General features: G+C 29.8%; 1 protein-coding gene across 1 annotated transcript in view; it reads left to right on the top strand.

The window, feature by feature from the left end:
• The window catches only part of SI (sucrase-isomaltase), a 77,518-nt gene that overhangs the window by 18,763 nt on the left and 33,773 nt on the right, over positions 1 to 24,982 (top strand). Inside the window, 15 exon segments of the mRNA XM_057738943.1 lie at positions 260 to 344; positions 1,280 to 1,397; positions 2,829 to 3,000; positions 5,942 to 6,058; positions 7,968 to 8,122; positions 8,980 to 9,064; positions 9,833 to 9,889; positions 10,811 to 10,935; positions 12,786 to 12,874; positions 15,556 to 15,605; positions 16,579 to 16,749; positions 18,422 to 18,577; positions 22,129 to 22,283; positions 22,285 to 22,333; positions 23,633 to 23,787. Of these exon segments, the coding sequence (XP_057594926.1) occupies positions 260 to 344; positions 1,280 to 1,397; positions 2,829 to 3,000; positions 5,942 to 6,058; positions 7,968 to 8,122; positions 8,980 to 9,064; positions 9,833 to 9,889; positions 10,811 to 10,935; positions 12,786 to 12,874; positions 15,556 to 15,605; positions 16,579 to 16,749; positions 18,422 to 18,577; positions 22,129 to 22,283; positions 22,285 to 22,333; positions 23,633 to 23,787 (1,739 nt within the window).

Raw genomic sequence — 24,982 nt, 5'->3', positions numbered from 1 at the left:
TGTTATCTGGTATATACACTTATGCACAAACAAATATTATCTTTCTCACTATAATGACTTGTTCATACCAGAAATAGAATCAAGTAGTGAGAATAGTTAAGCAAGTTTGTTTATAGGTTGGTAGCTTATATTTGTCTTCTAGGAGAAAAGGACCATCATAGCTGCCCTAGATAATATATTTACAACCAAGTAGAGAGTTTCTGCTTATATAGTTTATAATTACTTAAAATCTGCTCTTCTTTATCTTATATCCATTCAGGACATGAATGAAGTTTCCAGCTTTGTTCAAGGTTCAAAGAAAGGATGCAATGACAACAAACTGAATTATCCACCTTTTACTCCTGGTAAATTTCATATAACTATCTCCTTAACATTGAGAATAATTATCTTTATTTACTGGTAAATTCTAGCATGTATTTCTAAATCACAAACTTTGATATAATTTTGAGACCCTGGAAAAACTATGGTTTTTTGTTTATTTGTTTGTTTTATTTTTGGCCAAAATATTTATGCCTAAGAAAAGGAGAGCATTTTTTAAATTTTGATGTAGAATATTGATTTGTGTTTACCACTGATGAATTGCCCATGATTAAATGATTAATGAAAAGAAACAAAATTTGTTTGAAATCATAATTTAAGTGATCAGGTTTTTTCCTTGAGCACTTTATTGTAAGTCTTTGCAGTTATTAGATGTTCCTAATGTGAATAGTTACATCTCACTTATTCCAAAAAGCATATTTTCACCATTAAAATTGGTAAAAAATAAAATTTAACCAAAGAAAAAGTGGTCTTAGGGGAATAGCTTGTTATAAGGGCATCTGAAGACAGATAACAATGATTATTACAACACAACAAATTAAATCAAATTAAAGCACAATAAAAACTGAAAAGCAGAGATTTAAATGATTTGTTATTGTGTAACAAGTCTACATGTGTGGAATTATGTTATACTTAAATAAATTATAAAACTTTCAAATGGATCTATAGCTATATGACTTATAATACAGATGTGTATATATCTGTATACATGTTAGTCTATTTTTTCCATGGATTTATTTATTACTGAAGTTAGGAAACAGAGTATTTATTATTGTAAGTGCAAATCTAATGGTTAATCAATAAGAATAAAGGGTGGAGACCCAATTGAAACTTAGCATAAATTGTTGTTTTCATTATTTTTTAACTAAATATGGTATTACATAGTATATCACTTAAGGATTATAAAGTTTACAATGGCAAAATGTTTCTTAAGAAATTATTTCTTATATTTTTTTCTAAGATATTCTTGACAAACTCCTGTATTCCAAGACAATTTGCATGGATGCTGTACAATACTGGGGGAAACAGTATGATGTTCACAGCCTCTATGGATACAGTATGGCTATAGCCACAGAGAGGTAAGTGCAGTTTCACCCAGAAAGCCCTTTGATATTTATTGTCTAGAAGCATAGTTGATAATTTACATATAGTGAATAATAACAAGAGTAGGAAAGCAAAGAAAAATAATATTTTCATGGTGAAAAATTAGGGCATTAAAAGCATCACCTGTTTTACTAATTTTCACAAATTTTAAACTTTGTTATCAAGAACTACATGATGCATGTATTTAACTGTGATTCTTTTTTAAATCATAGATTGAAATTATCCTTTCAAATTTTGATTCAGTTTGGTATCTCTGAATATGTGTTCTAAGTATGAACCTCACAATTGGCCTGAGAGAATGGTGCTTCTAGAACAAGTCTTAATTTTTTAAAAACAAGAGTTTCAATTAAAATGCAGTTTTCTATATAATATCTCACAAAGTAATTCTCTAATGGAATGTGTTGCTTGTATATAAAAAAGGAGTATGATACAAAATAAAAGAAGGGGCCAATCATAAGTTGATTGCCTACTATTTCCCAAGCATTGTATAAGGACCTATAATGCGATAGTTAATATAAACCAGATTCTGGGTCAATAAATTTTAAATTTTATCATAATTAAAACAAATGTGATAAAGTTTTAACTCAAAACCATTTTTGGTCCCAAATCATACCATGATGTAAAAATTTTAGACACTGTTTTCATAGTGTTTGTTTACTTCACTTAAGAGAGCATTAAATATCATACAGTATAAGTAAATAAATTCTAGAAAGAAAAAAACAACACTATAGTTCATATAAATGTAATATAGAAAAAGCACCTGAGAATACTATTGTATTTTTACTAAGGTAGTCTAGATAACTTTATATACGGAATTAAACTGTTGTATCTTTTTCCTGATTATTTTCAAATTATGGAAGAAATTTGTCAACATTATTAAGGTGCCAGTAGAGGTGAGACGAATAATGCTAGTATTTGTGGATGATGAACTCCTAAAGACACAATAAAATGCCTCCCAAATATATGTTTTATTTCAACATTGCTTGATAATATTTGAAAATGCAGACATTGATATTTAATTAGCATCATTGAACCACAAAAAATGTGTATTGGGTTCAAGTTCAGATTACTATATTTTATATTGTAAAGAGATTTCAATGGGTTTAAGTCATATATTTCAAAAACAAAATTGAGTGGGTACAGAAAGCACATGTTTAATTTGGTAAAGAAAAGTACTCAAAGTATAAATCATTTCTAGAAGATTTCTATTCTCTGTGCTTGATCAGAATGTTTTTAAGTAAACACTGATAGCTAAATGCAAAATTAATATCAAATATTGATAAAATAGTTGCACATATTATGACTTGGCTCTCAGAACTGTAAAATATGCATTGAAATTAAGATTTTAGATTTTATAAAATCAGTATTATTTTAAATGTTATTTATTAGTTTGATTTTGTTTTTAGAGCTCTAGAAAAAGTTTTTCCTAATAAAAGAAGCTTTATTCTCACCCGGTCAACTTTTGCTGGATCTGGAACCCATGCTGCACATTGGTTAGGAGACAATACTGCTTCTTGGGAACAAATGGAATGGTCTATTACAGGAATGCTGGAGTTTGGCTTGTTTGGAATACCTTTGGTTAGCAGTTTTATGCAATGTTATTTATAAACACTGTAATTACAGTTAATTTTGTAATATTATCATCTTAATGATTTTCAGTAAAATGATTAAAGGTATGTGATGGAAAATTTCAATCTTTATTGCTAGGGAATTTATGAGAAAAATAAGATTGTGGATGATAAGTATAATGTTCAAGCCATTAGAGTGGAAAAATGGAATGAACAAAATTCAATCAAATCAAACTAATTCATGAAACAAATTTCAGTATAAACAAAGCATAGAAAAAGCTTATATAATAAATATAAAGCACCAGAGAAAATGGTAGGGAAAAATCCAAATTTGGGGTTGTAATAAAAGTAAATATCAGAAGTCTAGATATATTTAAAATACTAGACTGTCAGTTTAGGTGAAAAAATAATAAAGCTGTTTCCTCTATTTAAAACATAAAATAATGACAGAGAAAATTTTCAAATTTTTAAAGCAGAGAAAATGTATATATGCAGTTCTCAACATAAGAAATCTGATAAGTCTCTATATCAAGCAAAAAAAAAGAACTATGTGATGTTGATATTCAGCACTAAAGAGTGTCATTACATAACAAAATAAATGTAAAATATTAAGAAAATTATAGTAATTCATTTGTTCTTTCATATGTATTGAATATAATGAAAACCGAAAACAAACCAAACAAAAAGAAGCTAACACACACACACACACACACACACACACACACACACACACACACACACTATCTTGAATTTGGAAAGTGAAAAAACACATTACCAAGTGATTCACCAAAATAAACGGAATGGAAATGAGGGAAGAAAACCTTAGAACTGAATGCTAACAATTGTACTTCATATCAGAACTGTGGGATATCAGCTAAATTGGTATTTAGAAGAAAATTTTTAGCCTTAAATGCTTAGATTATAAACAAAGAAGGGTTGATTATTAAATAATGAAGTGCATAAATTAAGATAATGGAACAAGAAAAACACAATAGACCTAAAGATGTAGATAATGAAACTCAGAGAAGAAATGAATGTGATGAAAGCAGTGTCTCTAGAGGAAAATTAACATTCCAAGTACAAAGGTGACTCTGAAAGTTTGAGTAAAATAGACCAATACATGGCAAGTTTTGTGCAAAAAAAGAAGAAAAAAAAGAAGAGAAAAGTTACAATGTATTTCAAGGTAAGGTGTTATATAGTATAGCAACTAATTAATATATAATAACCAGGAGTAAATATTCAAACTAAGTGTATAACTTTTTGAGAGAAATTTTAATAACTTAATAAATTAAAGGTATACCATGTTCATGGATAAGAAGTCTCAATATGTTAGAAATATGCATTCTCCCCAAACTATTATCCAAATTCAGTGATATTCCAATTTAAACTATAAAAGGAACTTGAAGAACATAAAATATTATTTTAAACTTCATGTGGAAGATGATACAATTTTAAAGAAGCAGAAAAGAGTACAAGGATTTACCAGATAAAATAGTAATATAACACAATGATACTTAACTGTGAATATTCAAATAGATTAATATTGCAAAATAAGACATGGGCCCATACATTAATGGAAATTTGTTTAATGGTAGCACTATTACTGTAGATCATGCATTCATATGGAAAATTGATTATCCATTTAAAAAATAAAATGGCTCTTTGTCTTACATCATACACAACCAATGTGTGAATAGTAAACTTTAAACATCTTAGAAGAAAATACAAGTGGGTAACTTTATGATGTTAGGTTAAGAGAAGAATTTCTTACACAGAACACAGAAGGCATAGATAATAAAGAAACATAAATTTGGCTACAACAAAATGAAAACTGTTCATCAAATGTCTATTTTAAAAAGTTAAGGTATTTCCTACTACTGAAAAATTATATTTTCAATTCATATAATCAATAAATGATTAGTATTTAATTTGAAGAACCTACTATAATAGACAATAGAAAGTTTAGCAAAGGATAAATACAAGCAATTCTGTAGAAAGAGAAATCCAAATGGAATCAATAAAATATGAAAAAAAACTCTCAACTTTCCTAGTAATCAGAGAAATGCAAGTAGAAACTTTGGAGAGATACATTTAATATATGTAGATGATAGAAATTAAAAGTCTGAAAATATCAGAAATTGGCAAGAAAACAGAGCAATAGAAACTTTTATGTACAGTGACTATCCTTATAAATGGTTACATCCAGTTTTGATTGAACAAGGTACATTTCCAATAAATCAAGAAAATAATAATATAATATTATATACATATATTACAGAATAAAAGTTAGTTTTTTTACATATTCACAAAGAAACCTATATATACACTTCATAAAAGCACACTTTATAGTAGTGGGATCCCATACAATAGAGAACTGCAGGCTTATTAACAGAATTGAATCTCACAAAAATAAGGTTTTGAGAAAAAAGTGAAATGCAGTGTAATGCACACAACATGCCATCTATATAAAGTTAATAAACATGCAAAACAATCTTATATATTGTTTATAGATACATATATACTATTTAGAAAAATAAAGAAATGCTTGTGAACAATAAATATTGATAGTAAGTTAAGGATAGTAGTTTTTTTCTGGAGGGTCTTTGAAGGACGAGGAATGCAATTATATATGAGTATACATCTGGCAATTTTTTTTACTATTTTACTCCTACAGTAATATATTATAAATAGGAAAAATCAAATCATAGGTGGTGAATTTTGTATTAAGAAGCAACACATTTTAATAATGCAATTTTAGCTTTATGCATTGAATTAGAGGCAAGTATGTGGCAAAAATGGAAAATAAACTAGGCTAAGGAAGAGTATATGAAGACAGTAAAACAAAAAGATTGTAAGTTAGTGCACATTAATCAGTTGAGGCATAAAATGTGATACCCTGGGCAAATTTGAGAATCTTTACATTATAAATAATAGATACATATGTTTTTTAGGTTGGAGAAGATATCTGTGGATTTGTGGCTGAGACCACAGAAGAGCTTTGCAGAAGGTGGATGCAACTTGGGGCTTTTTATCCGTTTTCCAGAAACCATAATGCTGATGGATATGAGGTAAATGCCTCTTATTTTCCATGTTTCAAAATAAAACATTATCCTATATTTAGCAATGTACTTAAATTTATATCTATAGAAGATCTGGTCTGAAAGTTTATAGTATAATTCATAAAGAAGAGTTGTAAGTCCTCTTCTCAAGGTCTATAAATATTCTGTATATAAGAATATGATCAAATAAGGAAATCATGAGACATAATATGGTCACAGTATAAATATTTTACTTAAGCCTAAAGCATATACACTTGTTAAATTACAATATTTTAAGTTAAAGACAAACTTTTTGAGTCTGGATTCTTACATTCTAACAAGTTCCAGGTGACTTTTCTTTCATGAAACTGAAATATACTATTAAGGATTTCCAGTTTTTCTTTCATTAAAGATACACAAAAAATTAAAGACACTTGCAAAGCAGTTTGAGTCCATAGTCTTTCTGTAATAAGTAAAACTGTAATGACAGGTGAGGAAAAATAAAACTAACATTTTGAAAACATGCATCTGAACTGGTGGGAGGCTAATCTACCAACCCTGAGCATTCAGCATACTGAGGGCTCTCATGGGCATATTTTTCAGAGAGAATGAGGAAATTAGGTGAAAGCATTAAGTCAATTAAGTGCATGTTGGTTAAGAAATTATTCACTGTGCACACACTGGGGCTTAACTCTCTTTGAGAAGAGGGACAACCACTCAGACCTCAGCCTGGAAGGAAGCATGATAGTACAGAAGTAGGAGGTATAAACTGTATATTCATCACCTCCTAATCTACCTGAGTGATGCTTCAAGAAATTTGTGTCCATGGGAGATCCTGATATGAATTACATTATACTTTGTGTTCATTTCTGTCCTCCATAAGCAGATGTCAACACAGAATTAGACATGTTAGAGATTTATTGGTGAAATACTTGTGGATATAGGAGAGGAAGCAGGAGAAAATGGAGAGAGCCTTCAGATCACACTTCAGGTCTGAACCTGGTGAAGATAAAGGCAGAGAAGGAGGTTTGATAGGGAGAGTTATATACTATAGCCCAGTTCTAAGGAAATTTAGGTAACTTCAGTAGGGAGTCCTCAAGGCAAAGTTGACCACTGGGAGAGACTTCTGTCTCCTTGGAATGGGCCCGAATAGTAGTCCCACTATGCTCATTGATTTCCTGGGAGCAGCCAAAGGGAAATGTCACTTTGGGGTAAATATGATGGTGAATCCAGGGAGGCAGTAGCTGGTTTCATGTTAATTTTGTTACCCATCACAGAAAATCTAAGCAGATTTGCTCACATCATTACACCTTAGCTGAGAGAGTGAGCTAATCTAGCTTGGGTTCAGCAGGGAGGCTGTCCTTTAAGTTGCTAGCCTATAGGCTGGTCAGGCAGCTCTGTTCCCTGCATCCCTCAGCTAGCAGACCACTTGGGCTATTTTTCTAATAGCAGTGGCAAGGCATAAGGCAGCAAGTCCTCAGGCAAGCACATTTCAAGCCTTTACTTGAAGTTGTCACATGTACTAAGACTCCACTGGCACAAAGTCAAGTAGTGGGGAGGTACACTCCACAGCTAGAGGTAGGTGCAAAGTTACATAACAAAAGTTGTGGGTCCAGGAAGCATGAAAATTGGGGCCAATAATTCAATCTACTACAAATAATAGACATGAAGAATCCTTTGTTAAAATATTTTCCATCTTCTCTAAGTATGCGTATTTAAAAGGGAAATGTCCACTTTAAAATAAAGTTTAATATATATATCCAAATGAAACATAAAAACTAGAAATTCATTATACTTTGATAATGAAATAGGAGTAATCTCAACTTTTTATAAAGATAAAAAGTATACATTTTGATTTTCAAAAATACATTAAGTGCTTCTATTTTAATTTTCCTTCATATTTTAATTTCTTATTTCAATTCATCTATTTACCCCACAGCATCAGGATCCAGCATTTTTTGGACAGAATTCTCTTTTGGTTAATTCATCAAGGCACTATTTGAATATTCGCTATACCTTGTTACCTTTCCTCTATACTCTATTTTATAAAGCCCATATGTTTGGAGAAACAGTAGCAAGGCCATTTCTTCATGAGTGAGTACTATATTCAAGAATTTCAGTATCTTTCAAATTATGTTCAGGCATATGAAGAAAAATTAATAAAGGTAAATCAAGATATCAAGTAGATTTCTACTGCTTTTGCTTACATTTTTGTAAATGATGTGATGAATTGTGGAATGATAGTAGTAAATATAATTAATTTGATGAATTGAACAAGATTAATCTAGAAATGTGGGAATTGTATAGAACTGAAAAGAAAAAAGATATGTAGAATATATTGGAGAAATTATGTCAATAAACAATATTAAACATAGAATGTTGAAAACATAATCATGTATATATTGTGAAAATCATCTAAGTATAGATCACGTATGATATATTATAAAACAATGAATTGTGCTTGTCTTTGTATTTTTTGACCAAGGCAGGGCCTTTCCTCAAGAAATGACTAAAGATGCTTTCAAATCCAAGTCAAAATGGGAGTTTATAAAGAAAAAGTGTAAAAGGAGGGAAGTAGAATATGAAAGATTTCTGGTACTTTATGAACCTATCTTACAGGAGAAAAATGAATTAGAATAGTTGTTTATTACAGATAAAAAGGAACCTTATCATATATAATAAAAATTTTTTTGAGTTCCAAATGAACTAATTTCCTCTCCCCCTTTCTCCCTCCTTTGTTCCCTCTCTCCTTTTCTTTCTACTGTTCTCTTTTTTGTGTGTCAGATGGACCATAAGGATGTAATAACTTCAGATTCAAAATGACTTATCAAATAAGTAAAATTAAAGACAATAATTATTCCCAGAAAAAAGCTTAAAAGATAAACCAAATGAGGCATTTGGATAAACTTATCTTTTAATCTTTGTACTGTAAACCTTGTCATTGTTCTTAGGTTTTATGAGGATACCGATAGCTGGATTGAGGACACTCAGTTCTTATGGGGCCCCTCATTACTTATTACCCCTGTCTTGAAACAGGTAGGATACAATTTTAATAAATTTATGTTTAAAGAAAACTTTGTATAATCAAATCCACACTAAATTACAAAACATCTGGGTAATAAATGTTACTCAGTGGACTGCTTCAACCTGATAAGTGTTAAACTGAGTTCTAAAGTGTAGAAGAAACTGTGAAAAATTATAAATATATTAAGTAGATTTAATATTTAATATTTCAAATATATATTACTTACTAGGGAGAAAAAAATCTTATAAAATTAGTATTCTTCTGAAAAAGAAAGCTTTATTTATGAAATCAAACCAAATGTTATAGTAATAATGAGAAACTCTCATTCAAGTGGACATAGACTTGTAATATTGCTATATTGTAAATAAAGGAGAACTTGAAAACCAGCAAATCATATGAAAATGTTGAAAAAATAGTGGGATGAGATATTTGGTTTCTATATGTTATTTAAAAGTCTATATGCCATAGAAATATACAGAAAATGAATGTGTTCACATTCACAATTACCATGTAGATTATAGCAATACAAATGCATGTATCCATTATTTTAGTTGTCACTTAAATTTATTTCATCTTTTCTTCTGGAATATTTTACATTATAATATTATCTAAAACTAGTAAAATAGCCTTTTGATTATTATATATACAAAACAATACAGAGAAAGTTTCTTTTCCCTTTACTTTGAAATTCCAACTTAACGTTTGATATGATTCTCTTCCAGTATGTATTGAAGTAAAAAAAAATATATATATATATAAATTATCTTGCTTTATTTTAGGGAGCAGATACAGTGAGTGCATACATCCCTAATGCTACTTGGTATGATTTTGAAACTGTAAGTAACCTTAATATAATAATAGATCACAAATATATATTGTCCAACATCTGTACATGGAAAATTAACTCCAAACACACAGCATATTTTTTCAGTGTTTCTGTTATTATTATAAAAAATAGTAATTTCAAATTTTAATGAAGTGTGAAAGCCTGTACAGGTATACATTTTGTTGCACGTGAGCAAGTATATGTTTTGTTGCACATGATTAATATGAAGTTATATTCTTTAGTGCAAAGAGTTTTCCGTTTCAAATCATGGAAATAAAAGGTCAAGAGTAATTTTAAGAAGGGGTGGTAACTCATTTTAATACTTTTCCTGTTTTACATATTCATCCTATGGCCAGAAGAACTGAGTATTGAGCTAACCTTAAACATTTGTGTTTATATGGTATGTTATAATATTTGGGAAAGACTTTTTATCTCAGTCTTGAAAAGGTAACATAGCAGGATTCATACACACAACCTATTTTTTTTTTTAATTGACCAAGACCTTCTGAGAGTATTTATTTTAAAGGGAAGTATTTTGCAGGCAGACTCTTTATTTGCTAAGCACATCCTTTATTTTTAAAAAATGATTTTTAAAAAATGATTTCAAAAAAATCCTTTCTAGAGACATGGCTAACTTTAAATGAAATCGAAGAATAAAACATAGGGCTAATTTAGAATGTTGTTAATGATTGTGGAAAGGAATTGGATTTCTCTATCTTGAATTTTTGTGAAACCAAACTTATTTTTACCCAGATTTCTTCAGTACACTGAAAAAGTTTTCTTTAAAAGTTAAAAATGACATATTATTCACTAAGATGACATGAATTTCTCATAATAAGAATTATTTCTATCTGTAAATTTCTATGTGTAATTCTTGTGAAATGGAGTTTAAATTCTTTGCAATAATGAAAAAATCTTTTCCAAATATTAGGGTGCAAGAAGGCAATGGAAAAAACAACGTGTTGATATGTATCTTCCAGCAGACAAAATAGGATTACATCTTAGAGGAGGTTATGTTATCCCCATTCAGCAACCTGCTGTAACTACAACAGCAAGGTAAAATGAAAAGGCATTAACTGAAATCTGAAATATAATTTGTTTTAATGTTTCACATTTTTATTAAGAATTAAATATTGATATTTAGTTTTTTCACCAGAAGATATTTGATATACTTAAGCAATTCTTACATATAACCACCATAGTTATAAAAAGAATCAGATTATGTATATTACTGCAAACATCTTGATTTAAAAAATGAGCATAATTAAATTAGAAATTTTTTCTTGTGCCAAAATGTACTGGCATTCTCTAAAGAATATGTATAATTGAAGTTAATTGCTGATTCTTAATAAAAAATGAAATATTAAGTAGGTTATGTAATTGATTAAAATGTCAGTTGTTACGTATTTGTATTTTCAATACAAAAATGTCACAATGTTTTTCTTTCAGCTAAAATGTTTTAATAAATGAGGTAGATATTTCTGTTAGGTAAAGAACAAGATAGAAACTAAGTTGTTCAGTAAGAATAAATTTAAGAACTGTTTAGAAAAGAAGAAGAAATTTGAAAATTCTGGTGCTTCATCTTACAGCATTCATTCTGGGTACATGGACAGAATGTGTCATATTGAATCTACACATTTCCCCATATTCTACAACACCCCAACAGATATTCACTCTCTATTCCTTACTGTGCTGTATTTCTTCATAACATTAAGAATATTAAGAATTATATACAAAAACAGATGATTGAACTTGGTGTACCCCCCAAAAAATAATAAATAAATAAATAAAATTTTAAAAAAAGAATTATATTTTTACTTTTTCTTGTATGTCTGCTCCCCTAGACTATAAACTCCATGAAGGCAGGGGCTTGACTTTTCACCTTTTTAGTCCCCAGACCAATAATAATGTCAGCCTATTATGGACTAGGCTCCTGGTTTTCTGTGAATATTTGTTGACGGAATAAATTAGTGAGTGAATGGATGTCAGTAACTTTATTTTGGTTTTCCAGAATTGATTACTTTCATACTGTAACTGTTTCATGACTATGTTCTCAAAATAATTGGTTATACTCTAGAGCCGTATTGAACAAGAGAAACATATACTTTGACGAGTGCATGCTGGAAGGGATATATCCTATATAGAACAGTTACCTGGACTGTATCACCTCATTTTAAGTTTAAAAGCCTATAGTAATATATAACTAAAAACTCCAATTATAAAATAGGTAGCTCGTGAGAAGTTCCTGCATAACATAAGGAGATAAACTAAATTCTGGGTGATGACTTAGAAAGCCAGGATAGGGAGGATGGGAGGGAGTCATGGGAGGGAGGGGGATATGGAGATATACATATAAATTCAGCTGATTCATTTAAAAATTGTCAGAGCAGTGTAAAGCAATTATATTTCAATAAAGAGCTTTAAAAAATTATTAATCACATTTCATTTCGCATGATAGAATTAGCTTCATTTGTAAGAGTCTTAGAGATTCCACTTAGCATATAAAATTTCATTTTATAGTACTTTTCATTGTTTTGTAACCTTGATACACTGCAGTTTAGGGTTTGTGTATTTGTGGCAAATACATGTTGAATTGAGCATTCATAAGATATATTTAATTTTGTTGTTTGAAGTATTACTATACTGTTTCAATTTTGATGGTGACTTGGCCTCCAAGAAATTTCATATTGTATTTGTTGTATTGATTCCTTTCACTTATTTTCCAAGTATATAAATTATTTTTCTCATTGATAAATTATTAAGTATAGACACGAATTTTATTAATATCAGTGTTCTCATGTGAATGCAGAACTCCTACAAATCCCTTATGTTGGAATGGACTTATCGGATATTTCACTATTATAAATTTATTTTTAATCATATATGCACCCAAACTTACTTAACAGCCGAAAGAACCCTCTAGGACTTATAGTTGCGTTAGATGAAGATAACAGAGCAAAAGGAGACTTTTTCTGGGATGATGGAGAAAGTAAAGGTAAGTTTCAAAGTGATATGCTTTTAAATGTTTATTTTGATCATGGGAAGTTTTGCCTTTATTATAAAATTGCATCCATTTAAAAAAATGTCACAAGTTTTCATTTTTAATTGCTGTTTCCTACCTTAAGATTTTAGGTTACTTTATGAAATTTAACAGTGTTATTTAAATTGTATATATTCAATTACAATATTTAGTTTTGTCTATTTGTTTATTGTAACAGTTTGACAAGTGTAGATATCTTTATTAGATTACTGTATAAAAATTAAAATAGTTAATAAGTTCACAGATATATAAATTGCATCCTATTTTCAACCATCTTAAATGATTATAGTGGTTAAAACTAAAGTTTTATTACTGTAAAAGAAAACCAATATTAAAGCTTTAGTTAATTAATATGGGGGGGAGGGATAAATTGGAATTGGGGATTGACACATACACTATACTATATATAAAATAATCAACAGGGACTAATGTATAGCACAGGAAACTATATTCAATATCTTTTAATGAACTATAATGGATAGGAATCTGAAAAAGAATATACGTGTATACATATATATATAACTGAATCACTGTGCTTTACTTGAAACATTGTAAATCAACTGTACTTTAATAAAAAGCTTTAGTTATTTAATGTCAAATTATTTGAGATAAGGATCTTGCCATATAAATGTGTCACAATTTATTTCAATTTATTAACTGTCTTTTATTTAATTAGCCTCAGACTTAAGAATTCAGTTCACCAAGGGAATAAAAAGAGTTGTTTTTGCTAATATTAAATTATGCCATAGAAAATTAATCTGTTTGAATTTACTTAGTTACAATCAGTCTCATAAATTTAAGTTTTTTTAATCTCATTTTTTAATAGAAGGCTCTTAGGTTTGTGTTTTATATATCTGTGTACAAAAAAAATATAGTTTACCTTCTATTATAGCTCACTAATTCTCAGATATATTAAAGAATGTCCTGTATGCCTTTATGTATAGTATTTGAAACATCCAAATATCTCTAACTTAACTCCAAGAAATAGCCTATGTATTGGTGTGCTCTCTTACAATTTGAAAATATGGAATATATGAAAAAAAATTCTATTCTTTTCAAAGTCTTATCTCCTATGAATATGTAGATTACCACAATATATCTGTTCCACCAGATGTATTGTCTTCTTCTTGTCAGTTGATGGTAATTTCATCTCTACAAGATGCCAAAAACTTTAGAGTTCACTCTTACCTGTCACAACCTAGGAATTTCTCTTGGTTCCACCTTGATCTGGGTTCTCTCATAAACTCCACAATTATCATCACTACTTTTTGTTTTAATTATTGTAAGAGCTCCCTAACTGGTCTATAGGTCAATAGCTCTTGTCAGTCCCCCTTTTTTACATCTATTTACCAACCAGCAGATAGACTAACCCTTTTAAAAGATGATTTGAATTATCACAACGCTGCTCAAAACCCTCTAACAGTTCTCCATTTTATTCAATTAGGAGCCACAGTCTTTACTAAGATGTAGAGCATTCGCTGTGTCCTGTGCATTTTACACACATACACACACACACACGCATGCACACACAAATTGTCTCCTTACCACTCACCATTTCTCATTCTACTCCAGCATACCAGCCCTTCCCTTCTTTCTCAAATACCTTAGCTTTAAAGCACACTAGGGTGAGCTCTGCCCTGAGAACAGATTCGAAGCATTTACTACCCAGAAATTCTGTAGGAGTGGATTCCAGCAGAAATAAATTGTTCGTAATCAGGTGAAGAATGTTGTTGAGATGATACCTCTAATGGTAGCATGTGGGACCTGATTTTAAGGTTATTCTCATTTCTTAAATTATATAAACATTTCCAAATTCATTCCTTTTTTCTACTTGCAAAAATTTATATTGATAATTTATTTCATATAAAATGGTTAAAAATATGTAGTTATGATTTAATTGTCATCTAATATGATATCTATATACTTAAGGATGTTAGTTAAAATCAGAATTTTCTGAACAAGCAATCAACAACACAAAGAATAAAACTGTCTTCAATTCAGGTTCTGATTCTATTTTTATTTCCTAGGATTAAAATTTTAAGGAAATTAATGTTACTCAAAGTATTGTATATATAATCCTAAGATTTTAGGATTCCCTTTATATTTTCCACTCTGTTTCTTCCTAATTAGTTTAGTTATAATCTTTAGTTTTCTGTTAAAGAAACATGTTGAGAAAAAGTTATGTTATATATATGATGCAGATAATAATTGTTTCTTCCATTTTTCTCATTAAAGTTTATTTGAATCTTTAACATGTCTCCACATTCACTCTTTCTTCAAATAATGAAAAAAAAATGGAAGACGCGAAAAACTTGTGGTGTGCCGTTTTCCCAAGATAAACTAAATGTTACATAGTTTACTAGAAAGAGATAAAATATCATTCAAAACAATAGTTATAATTATGTATATCTTACTACAAGTTTTGCGCTCTGTGAATTTCTAGAACTATTTTAGCAGTCTTTGAAAAGTCAAACTGGGCAAAAATGCATTCATTACCTTTACTTCCTGGGAAAATAAACTATCAAAATAGTTTCATTTAAAGATAATTAAGAACCTTAATTTATTGTCTAACTGTAAAAATAAAAGAGAACTTAATGTTACATTTTAATCTGATAACTGTTTTTTCCCCATTTCAGATACCATCCAGAATGGCAACTATATTTTATATACATTTTCAGTTTCTAACGTAAGCACTCTCCTTCGATACATAATTAAATATAATACCTTGTCGATGTCTAGATTGTGCCTTTTTTTGGAAAGATGTTACATTTCTCTCCAGAAGTCAATGGAAAGAAATGAAATAAATTGTTCATTTTAAATGATTAAATTATACATGAATTACCTTAAATTTTTATGTTTCAGTATAATAGATAAGTTTCTGTTGATGAAATTGATGCACAGAAATCTTCAGACTTCTTGTAGCACTATGTCTGGTTTAAGCAATATGTCTTGGGAAAATAATCTCAACATGTTTGAAAATGTTTTAATATACCAGTCACAGCAGTGACGGTCATGGATTTGGGGTGAAAATGAAAAAGCTATGCACAAGGTTAAATTTTGAATAATTAGTAGCAGTGCTTTTTGTAGAAGTTAGATTTCATCATATATTCTTTTTTGCCAAAGCTAATTTATTCTTCACCAACATTAGGGCTAGAATGAGAAGGAATATACATGATTTGCGTCATGCGTAATTTATCTCTGAAAATAAATTTTGTGGCATGTGTACAAAACAACTTTAAAGAGTTACAAGTGTATTTATGTAGGGTACTTGGATGTGAAGAGGTGTTGGGAATGGAGGGATAGATGATTGGTTCTTTTCTTATTATATTATATTATTAAATAATAATGCTATAATTTAATACTGAATACTAAATAATACTAAATTATTAGTAATATCAGCATAAATAAATTCTAAATTATGAGATAAAGAACATTTTTTTAGAATTTTGTCTAATTCCTAAGCCCTCTTGTCTAGTTTTTCCCTTAGCAATTCTCATAAAAATATGTATTGGTTAATTATTTTTATTTAGTAAATACTCTATATTTTATATATTTTTAGAACTATAAGATTTAATCAATATAAATACACTGTACTGTTATTTCTGATTTGTATCCAGTGGCCTTCTATTTGATATGTAATATTATATACTTTTTTCCAGAACAAATTAGATATTATATGCACACATTCATCATACCAGGAGGGAACCACTTTAGCATTTGAGACTATAAAAATCCTTGGATTGATAGACACTGTTACAGAAGTTTCAGTGGTGGAAGATGATGAACCAATGAGAGGTCACTACAATTTCACTTATGATGCTTCCAACCAGGTAAATACAATCTTTTAAAATATTTTAGCTGTCACATGCTCTCATATTTAACATTATATAACCATTCAGGCTCTTGGTTTTGTAATTTTTTTTTCTTCATTACATATCTTTCTTTTCTTTTCCTTTTGCTGGCAATATTCCATTTTATGTCATTTCAATTTATGTTGAGATATCAACCTTAAGGTGAATTCATACTGCTTCTCCCTCTCTGTTTAATTTTATATTGGATATCACTTATGTATGCTTTCCTAATTTTTTTTTGATACCATTCTCCTACCCTGAACTCTTACTCACCTACTGCATACAATAAAGAATCTAAATGTTTTAACTTCTCATTTAAGACTCCTTAAGATAATGATTGAATCCATTTCTTTAATTCATCCTGCTTCTCCTTTCATGAACTCTCTTTGTCCTCTATATATGTTGTACTTCTTCGTTTTCAAATTTTTGTTTACACTCTCCCCTTCTAGTAGTCCCTTTCTTATTGTTGTTCTTGCCTCCTTTAACAAGTGTACTAGAGAGGGAAAACGAGTGACAGATTGAGCTCAGATTCCAGCCCTGCAGTCTGTGCATTTAAACACCATAAATTAATCTCTCATTATCTCAGCTTCCTCATATGTAAAATGTAATATATAATCATAATGTTGCTTCGGGTGAAAGTTAATGTATTTAAAATTTTAGAAAAAATAATTTAAAACATGGAAGTGATTTTTATTGGCATTTACTTTTCTACCATTACTATAATCCTAATTATCAATAATGTCAACATAAATTCTAAATTGAGATTTAAGACATTTTCTTAGAGTATTTTTGTTTAGCTTCTAAGAATTCTGGCCCAGAGTTTTTCACATAGGAATTTCCATAAAAATATGCATTGGTTAATTATTTTTTATTTAGTAAATACACTATAATATATATATTCCTAGGACTATAAAAACTAGTCAATATAAATTTAAATAATACACGCTTATTGACAACTGTATGAATCTAACAAAGATTATAAAGAGGGCATAATGCAAAATCATTTTACTGTATGGTTTTTACAATCCCAACTTATATCTGTTTCTATTTTTATGGGAACATAAAGATTTACAAAGACACTTGTAGATGTATCTTTCTAATTCTGATGTGATTGGACTGCTCTTTATATGAATTTTTATTCCTGAATTAGAGTTATGAAGGTAAGTTAAATAAGCTGTCCACATGAAACTGGGGTAAATTTTGCCCATGTTATAAACAATAACCAAACAAAAATATGCAATATTCTAATGATGGAAATTGTGTATTGGAGTGCTTAAATTTCACATACTATTTATTCATTACCCCCATTTTACAGGGGGAAGAAATTGAAGATAAAACAGGGTAGATAATGTCCCCAGATTCATGAGCATTAAGTGGCGGAAGTGAGAATTGAACTCATGTCTGAATTTAAAGATAATGGTTTTCATTAGTATTTTATATTTTCTCATAGTTTTCCCGTCTTGAGGTTCTATCTATTTCAATAGCATGACATGTTTTCTCCTTTCTATCCTTTTCTTTTAATATTATATTAAAATTATTAATGATTTGATTTGAAGAATTGCTGTAGGGTTCATGCATTTTATAAATGTTAAGTATTTTTAAGTTGTCCAGCGGTCAGAAATACTCTTTAATATTTTCTTTGTCTTCAAAGAATCTACTAATTTACAATCTCACGTTTAACCTTGGAAGAAACTTTACTGTTCAGTGGGATCAAACTTCCTTGGAAACTGAAAAGTTTACTTGCTCTCCAGATGCAGACATTGCAACAAAACAAAGCTGTGAACAACGTGGCTGCTTATGGCACACGGTAATAAGAATTTTAATTATTCATGATATGGCTTTCACATAAGCATTTCAGTTACTATAAACTGTACATATTATGATTTTAATTCTACAGCATATAAACTAAATTCATTGAGACAAGCATTTGAAATTTGAAAGTAGAACTTCTAATAGATAATTTATCTTTATCTTAATTCTTCAAAGACATAGATTAGTAAATGCCAGACTAAATAGATGCATAAATTGCTTTCCAGGCACTTTGGTTAGTGTAACTTTATTTAATAAAATATAACTCTATTTGTTGCACTCTTTTAGATGTTGGTTATGGCTGACTAGCTTAATTGAGCAAGGTATTATGCCAGTAGGGGGTAGTATTTCAAAAGCATCATCTTAAGTTATTAAAATTTCTGAAATTGGTTGATGGACTGTATCTAAGAGGTGACAATTTCTGCCAGTAATTTTGGTCAAACTTTCAAGAACAATGATGGCCAATGATAGCAGAAGTTTTTACAGAAAGGGATTGTTATGTTTATTTTATTTTTTAAATTCTGAACTTTTGGTGTCTGAAGCAGGATGAGTAAAGGGAAGAACAGCAGAAGATGAAATTATAGACATGTGGAAGCAGATAATGTAGATCAATTACGTAGACCACTTTTGATGATGTCAAAAGTGGTCTAAGTAATTAGTATTAAGGTTTTAGGATTAAGATTTTTACTCCAAAATAGAATGCTACTGAAGAGGTTTGAACAGACAAATGAGAAGATTAAATTTCCATCTTAATGGGACCATAATGGCTTCTGTGTTGAGAACAGACTGTTAGAAGAATAAGACAGGCAGACCAGAAAAGAGGCTATTGCAGTAATCAAAGTAAAATATTGGTAGACTGAGCCAAAGTGGTAATGGTAGAATTAGTAATAAGAGTTTGACTTTTGTGCATATTTTTAAGATAAAGCCAGAAAGGGTTGTTCTTTGATTGGATATGGAATATGAGAGAAGAATAAAAATGACTTCAAGTTTTTAGTTTAAACAGCTGGAAAAAAAGAAAGTTGATAGTAACAAAGATCGACAAAACTCTGGGGAAACAAACATGAAGGGGAAGAGTTATGTTTCAGATGAATTAAGTTTGAGATGCTCAATACAAATCCAAGTGCAGTTTTCCAATTGTGAGATGTAGCAAAACTGAAAATTTTATATCATTGGTAAGATATAAAATTGAGTCAGAATATATACACTGTTTAAAGCCAAGTGATGAGATGGCATCATCAAAGGAATGAGCTTGAATAGAAAAAGGAAAAGTTCAAAAGCTAAACCCTGAATCATCCAACGTTTAGACTCAGGGAAATAATAAGGAACCAGAAAAGAGACTGAGGAAGAATTTATAAAAGAATTAGATTGAAAACAAAGAAATGATGCTTCCAGTCAGCCAAGTTAAAAGGCATTTCAAGATAGAGAAAATTATCAACTGTGCAAATTATGCATATAAATCAGTAAGATAAGAACTGGAAACTGACGTATAGATTTGGCAGCATGGAAGTCTTTGGTATCTGTTACAAAAGAAATATTGATGGAATGCTGGGAATAAAAGCCTGGTCAGAGTGAAATGAGATTCCAATAAGAATGAAGAGACAAATTACAAAGAGTGAATATGGTGAACCTTTTATATTTTGCTCTAAGGAGACCATAAAAAATAGAGCAGTAATTGGAGAATTAGTGAGGTGACAGTTTCTTTCTTTTAAGGTGGGAGAAATCAAATTGGTTTATGCCACGGAGAATAACCTATAATGAGTGGAATACTAGTGATGTAGGACAGAGAGTTGGGAATTGCAGGAGAAGTCTGTTGGCAAGGAGGCATGGAATTGGGTGCACAAATGAAATGATTAGCCTTAGGTGGAAGCACAGGCAGTATGTATTTTGTAACAGGAGGTAAAGAGGTGGGTGGGTAGTTGTGGTATTTCATTCTGATTTTTCTTCTGATTGCTTTCCTTTTCATACTGAAATAATAAGGAAAATCATTAGGAGTTGATGAGAATAGAGAGGGTTTTTGTGATTGGAGAAAAAAGGAAAACATTATCCAGGGCAGTATAATCGTGAATGAACGAGGCAATTACAGTATGATTGCATTTTTTGGACCCATTCTAACTTTTGTGATTACATAAGGGGAGGGCAGTCTGCAGTATTGTGTGCATTTCTCAAGCCACATTCAGCCACACAATTGTAGGCACTGAGAATGAAGAGGATAGGTTTTTTTCCCCCAGTATCGTTGTTTTGCAACTGAGTATAAAAAGAGCAAGCAAGGGACATAGGGATTGAGATTATATGAAAAGGGATGGTTTAGATGGGATTTATACAGTTTCCATAAATTAACCAACAAGATTATTTTCATCCTAACTACAAAAATAGCAATGCTGATAAACTACTAAGAAAGATAAATGAGAACATGTAAAATGATAAAGGGGAAGTGATACTGTGCAGAAAGATAGCTATGAGGGAGACATATACAGACTTTGCAGTTTTTTAAAGTTGATTGTTTTCCTGGTTCCATTGGCCCTCAGTTCCATGCCTTTGGAATGAGTACTGAAGTATTCCCGTCAGTTAAGGATTGCTTGAAGCTGAAAGTATCAGAGACCTAAAATCTTATTTGGTTAAACAAGACACAATTTATTTTTCTATTACAGAAAAAAATCCCAGGCCTAATAGTCTGGTATCTCAATGTCATCAGTGTCCCCTATTTATCATTTGTCTTTCATCCCCAAAGTTTTATTATGCCATTATATATGTATTCCAGGCCTGGAAGGTGGAAGAGCAAAGGATATCCTATTTTAATCAGCTTATACCCTTTTCTTTTAAGGAAGTTTGGGGGAAGGGGCAGAGTCATATACAACTTCCTCTAAAGAGACTGGGAAATATAGATTGGCACATTGCTTCTTGCAACAATATATTATTTTAATAAATAAGAAAGATGGGAGAATGGATTGTGGTAATACAACTAGCCATCAATGCCATAGTGTTTCATTTTTTTTCTGAGATCTTAGCATCCACCCCTATACAAACCAATTAGCTCTGATCTTTGGCTGCAGTTCCTATTTAAAATATTAGTCAGGATGTAATTAACCAAAAGAAAGACCAGTCAGGAAATAAGGAATAATATAGTTTGATTATAAGTAAAAGAAAAGAACTTTAAATTCATACCCTTCTGAGGGTTGTTGTAGAGTCATTTTACATACAAAAAAAAGGCAGTAATCAATATGAAGTGTACAAACAAGCTTGGGGTCAAAAGTTATGAGTAATATACTTAATTATTTTCAGAGACAACACAACCATCTGTATTCTGAATTGAAAAACTATGACATTTGTTCTGATCTACTGGTCTTTTAGAGTCAAAATATAAATATTCTAAACATTTTAGCACATGATGTGTCGTGTTGCCTAATACATATTTTATTATGACAGCAATTTCATTTAGTATTAAACAATAAAATTTGTAAATCATACAACATTTGGTTATGTCTACCTTATTTTTTTTTAAGTATTACAGTGCATATAATTTCTGACAATGAACACATATTGCGTTTTTAGGCTCCTTTTGGATCCAAAGCACCTGAGTGTTACTTTCCTAAAGAAGACAACCCTTATTTAGTCCAATCAACTCAGTACTCATCAGTGGGTAAAACATCTGACCTCTGGCTGAATACCGTAAATGCTCGAATAAAGGTACTTTCTGATCCCATCTCAACTCCGTGTGGAGGTGAAATATCACAAAGATGATATGCTGCAGTTTAAGGTATGTTTGATATAAGCTATCTCAATGCATGATTCACCTCCCAAGACAGACTTTAAATAGATTAGGTGCTTGGCTTTTTCATGTAATGTTAATGATTATTAATTGGGTTGATGACATTTTGATTCTATAAAATAAAGCGTTTTTGCCTACAGAGCTCATAGCTAGATGCACAATAAATGAAGCTTTTCGCTTCTGCTAACTTTATGAATAGTTAAACATATAGTGGTGATTTTTAATTATTTAAATTCTTGATAAATTGATAAGTCAGAATTGGACTATGTTGGTTGTCCCATTAAAATAAACAAAACAGAAAAAAATAAACATAATAGGATGCTCACTGTTTCCATTATTCTTAAATGGTGATCTGAATTTTCTGGCCAATGCAATAAGAAATATAAAAGAGATAATTTCTTTCAATAGTTACACTTAGCAATTATTTTTTACTTAAGAGCTCCAAGGGAATCCATTAAGAATACTATTAGAAATGGTACTGACTCTTATATGATAAATGGAAAGCAATTTCAACTCATACAATCAAGAAAAATACTGAGACCTCATAAACAGACATTTAACAGAAGAAATAAAATTTAGAATAAAATATTAAAATACTTATACTCATTAAAAATAAAAGGAACTAAAGGCAAATACAAAGAATGGGAAAGCTAAATATTGAATAATCATCTAGGAAAAGGTTTATCCTCATCAGCAAGGAAATAAATGGAAATTTGTGAAATAAATACTCTTTAGTTTAACATATGATAGTATTAGAGTACACATTTTAGTGAGAATATTAATTAGTACACTAATTCTGGAAAACAGTTTACCAATAGATTATCAGGGATCCTACAAATGTTAGTATACTCTGACCTAATACTATCACTTGTAAGTAATGTACTGAGGAAATAAAGACATGAATGAAGATAAATTAGCATCAGTATTCATTGCAAGATCATACATATGGCAAAGATATTGAAACAACTGTGTCTAACCATGAGGTGGTAAATAATTTTGTGTGTCCATATAAGAGAATATTTAGCTCTAAAAGTTCTCTTTTTGAAGGTTTCTCATTGTATGGAAAAATGAATTATAAAACATTAAAACAGGTAAAATGCAGTACATTATTTGATTTCATTGCATATCTATGTATGTACATGGAATTCTATGTAGATACAAAATTAGGAATTATAAGAATTCTAAATATTCTCGTTTGAGCCATTATTTAAATTATTTAATGATATGTACCTAATATGTCAGCAATAAGAACAAAAAATATGTGTTTTCATAATTTCCCTATAATAGATTTATGATCCCCAAAATAAGAGATATGAAGTTCCAGTACCATTAAACATTCCAACTACACCAACCAGTACTTATGAAAGTAGACTTTATGATGTTGAAATCAAGGAAAATCCTTTTGGCATCCAGATTCGAAGGAGAAGCACAGGAAGAGTTATGTAAGCAATTAAATTGTTTGATATAAAGTATATTTTGATTTTACCTTAGGAAGCAAAGTTAGATAATTATTTTCATAGCCTTCACTGAGCTAGTGTGTCATCACACCAAAAGTGGGTTTAGATGTATGTATTAAATAATTTGGCTTATTTTAACATTTAAAAACTAAAGTTAGCAAATCATTAACAATAGGTGTAAAATTTTATTTACACTTTGGATGTGATGGATTTCATTATTAAATAGCAGATCCATGGTTCTAATCAAGTTGAGAACCAAAACCAAGACTCCTGTTGAAAAGCATGATGAGGGTTGTCAGAATAAATAATTGGAAATGTGTTATGTAAGTACTTTATTAGAACTATTAAGATTGAAGTTTTTTGGTCCTGGAATTTGATAGAGTTAATACTATCTCCACCAAGAACTGATGAAAGGAAATTAAGATATATACATACAGATATGTTTTTACATTCAATGAATAAATTTAAATTTTAAAATGTTACTTTATTTTAGTAAAAAGCTCTACAAACTACAGTGTATTACAAGATACTTCTACGTAATTTAAGCTTACCCTGTTATCCTTTACAAGATGTTGTCACGATGTACTCAGATAATGTCAGTATGGATAAAAATAATGAAGAAAAGTATGTTTATATTGTTTTAAAATTCTGTTATGGTAATAGTTTTGTTCCAAAGGATAAGAAGCTAAATGATTTTGTAGAAAATTTCTGGTGCAGAGGCATTATTTATTGTTATTCAGGAAGCGTTATTTAGTAAATACTTTCCCAAAATCATTAATATAAAAATTTGAATATGTCCCAAATGCTTTTTTCCTTTCCCTGCCAAATTTCTTTTCTTCTTCTTTTATCTTTTTGCAAATGACATTCTGTGTAACACATTTCTTCTGGATTTCTTCATAAACATATGTTTTTATAAATACAAAATAAAAGAAGAAGAAAATGACTGGGACTCATAATAAAGAGAGTTTGGAATTAAAATATCCATTATACCTTACAGTTTATTTTGATATATTTCTTTTTATTCTATATACAGTAGAAATTTACTGATTATTTCAAGGGAACAGAAAAATGAAGAACTTTCAATTCCTAGGACATATATTACTTCTAGGTCATATATTATTTATAATTTTTATATTAATTTTATTTTAGAAAGCAGTATATGTCTAAAAACAAACATATA

Source organism: Hippopotamus amphibius, chromosome 6 (genome assembly GCF_030028045.1).
Source record: "Hippopotamus amphibius kiboko isolate mHipAmp2 chromosome 6, mHipAmp2.hap2, whole genome shotgun sequence".
NCBI lineage: Eukaryota > Metazoa > Chordata > Mammalia > Artiodactyla > Hippopotamidae > Hippopotamus > Hippopotamus amphibius.
The sequence above is the reverse complement of the archived record's forward strand: the minus strand, read 5'-3'. Positions and strand labels throughout refer to the sequence as shown.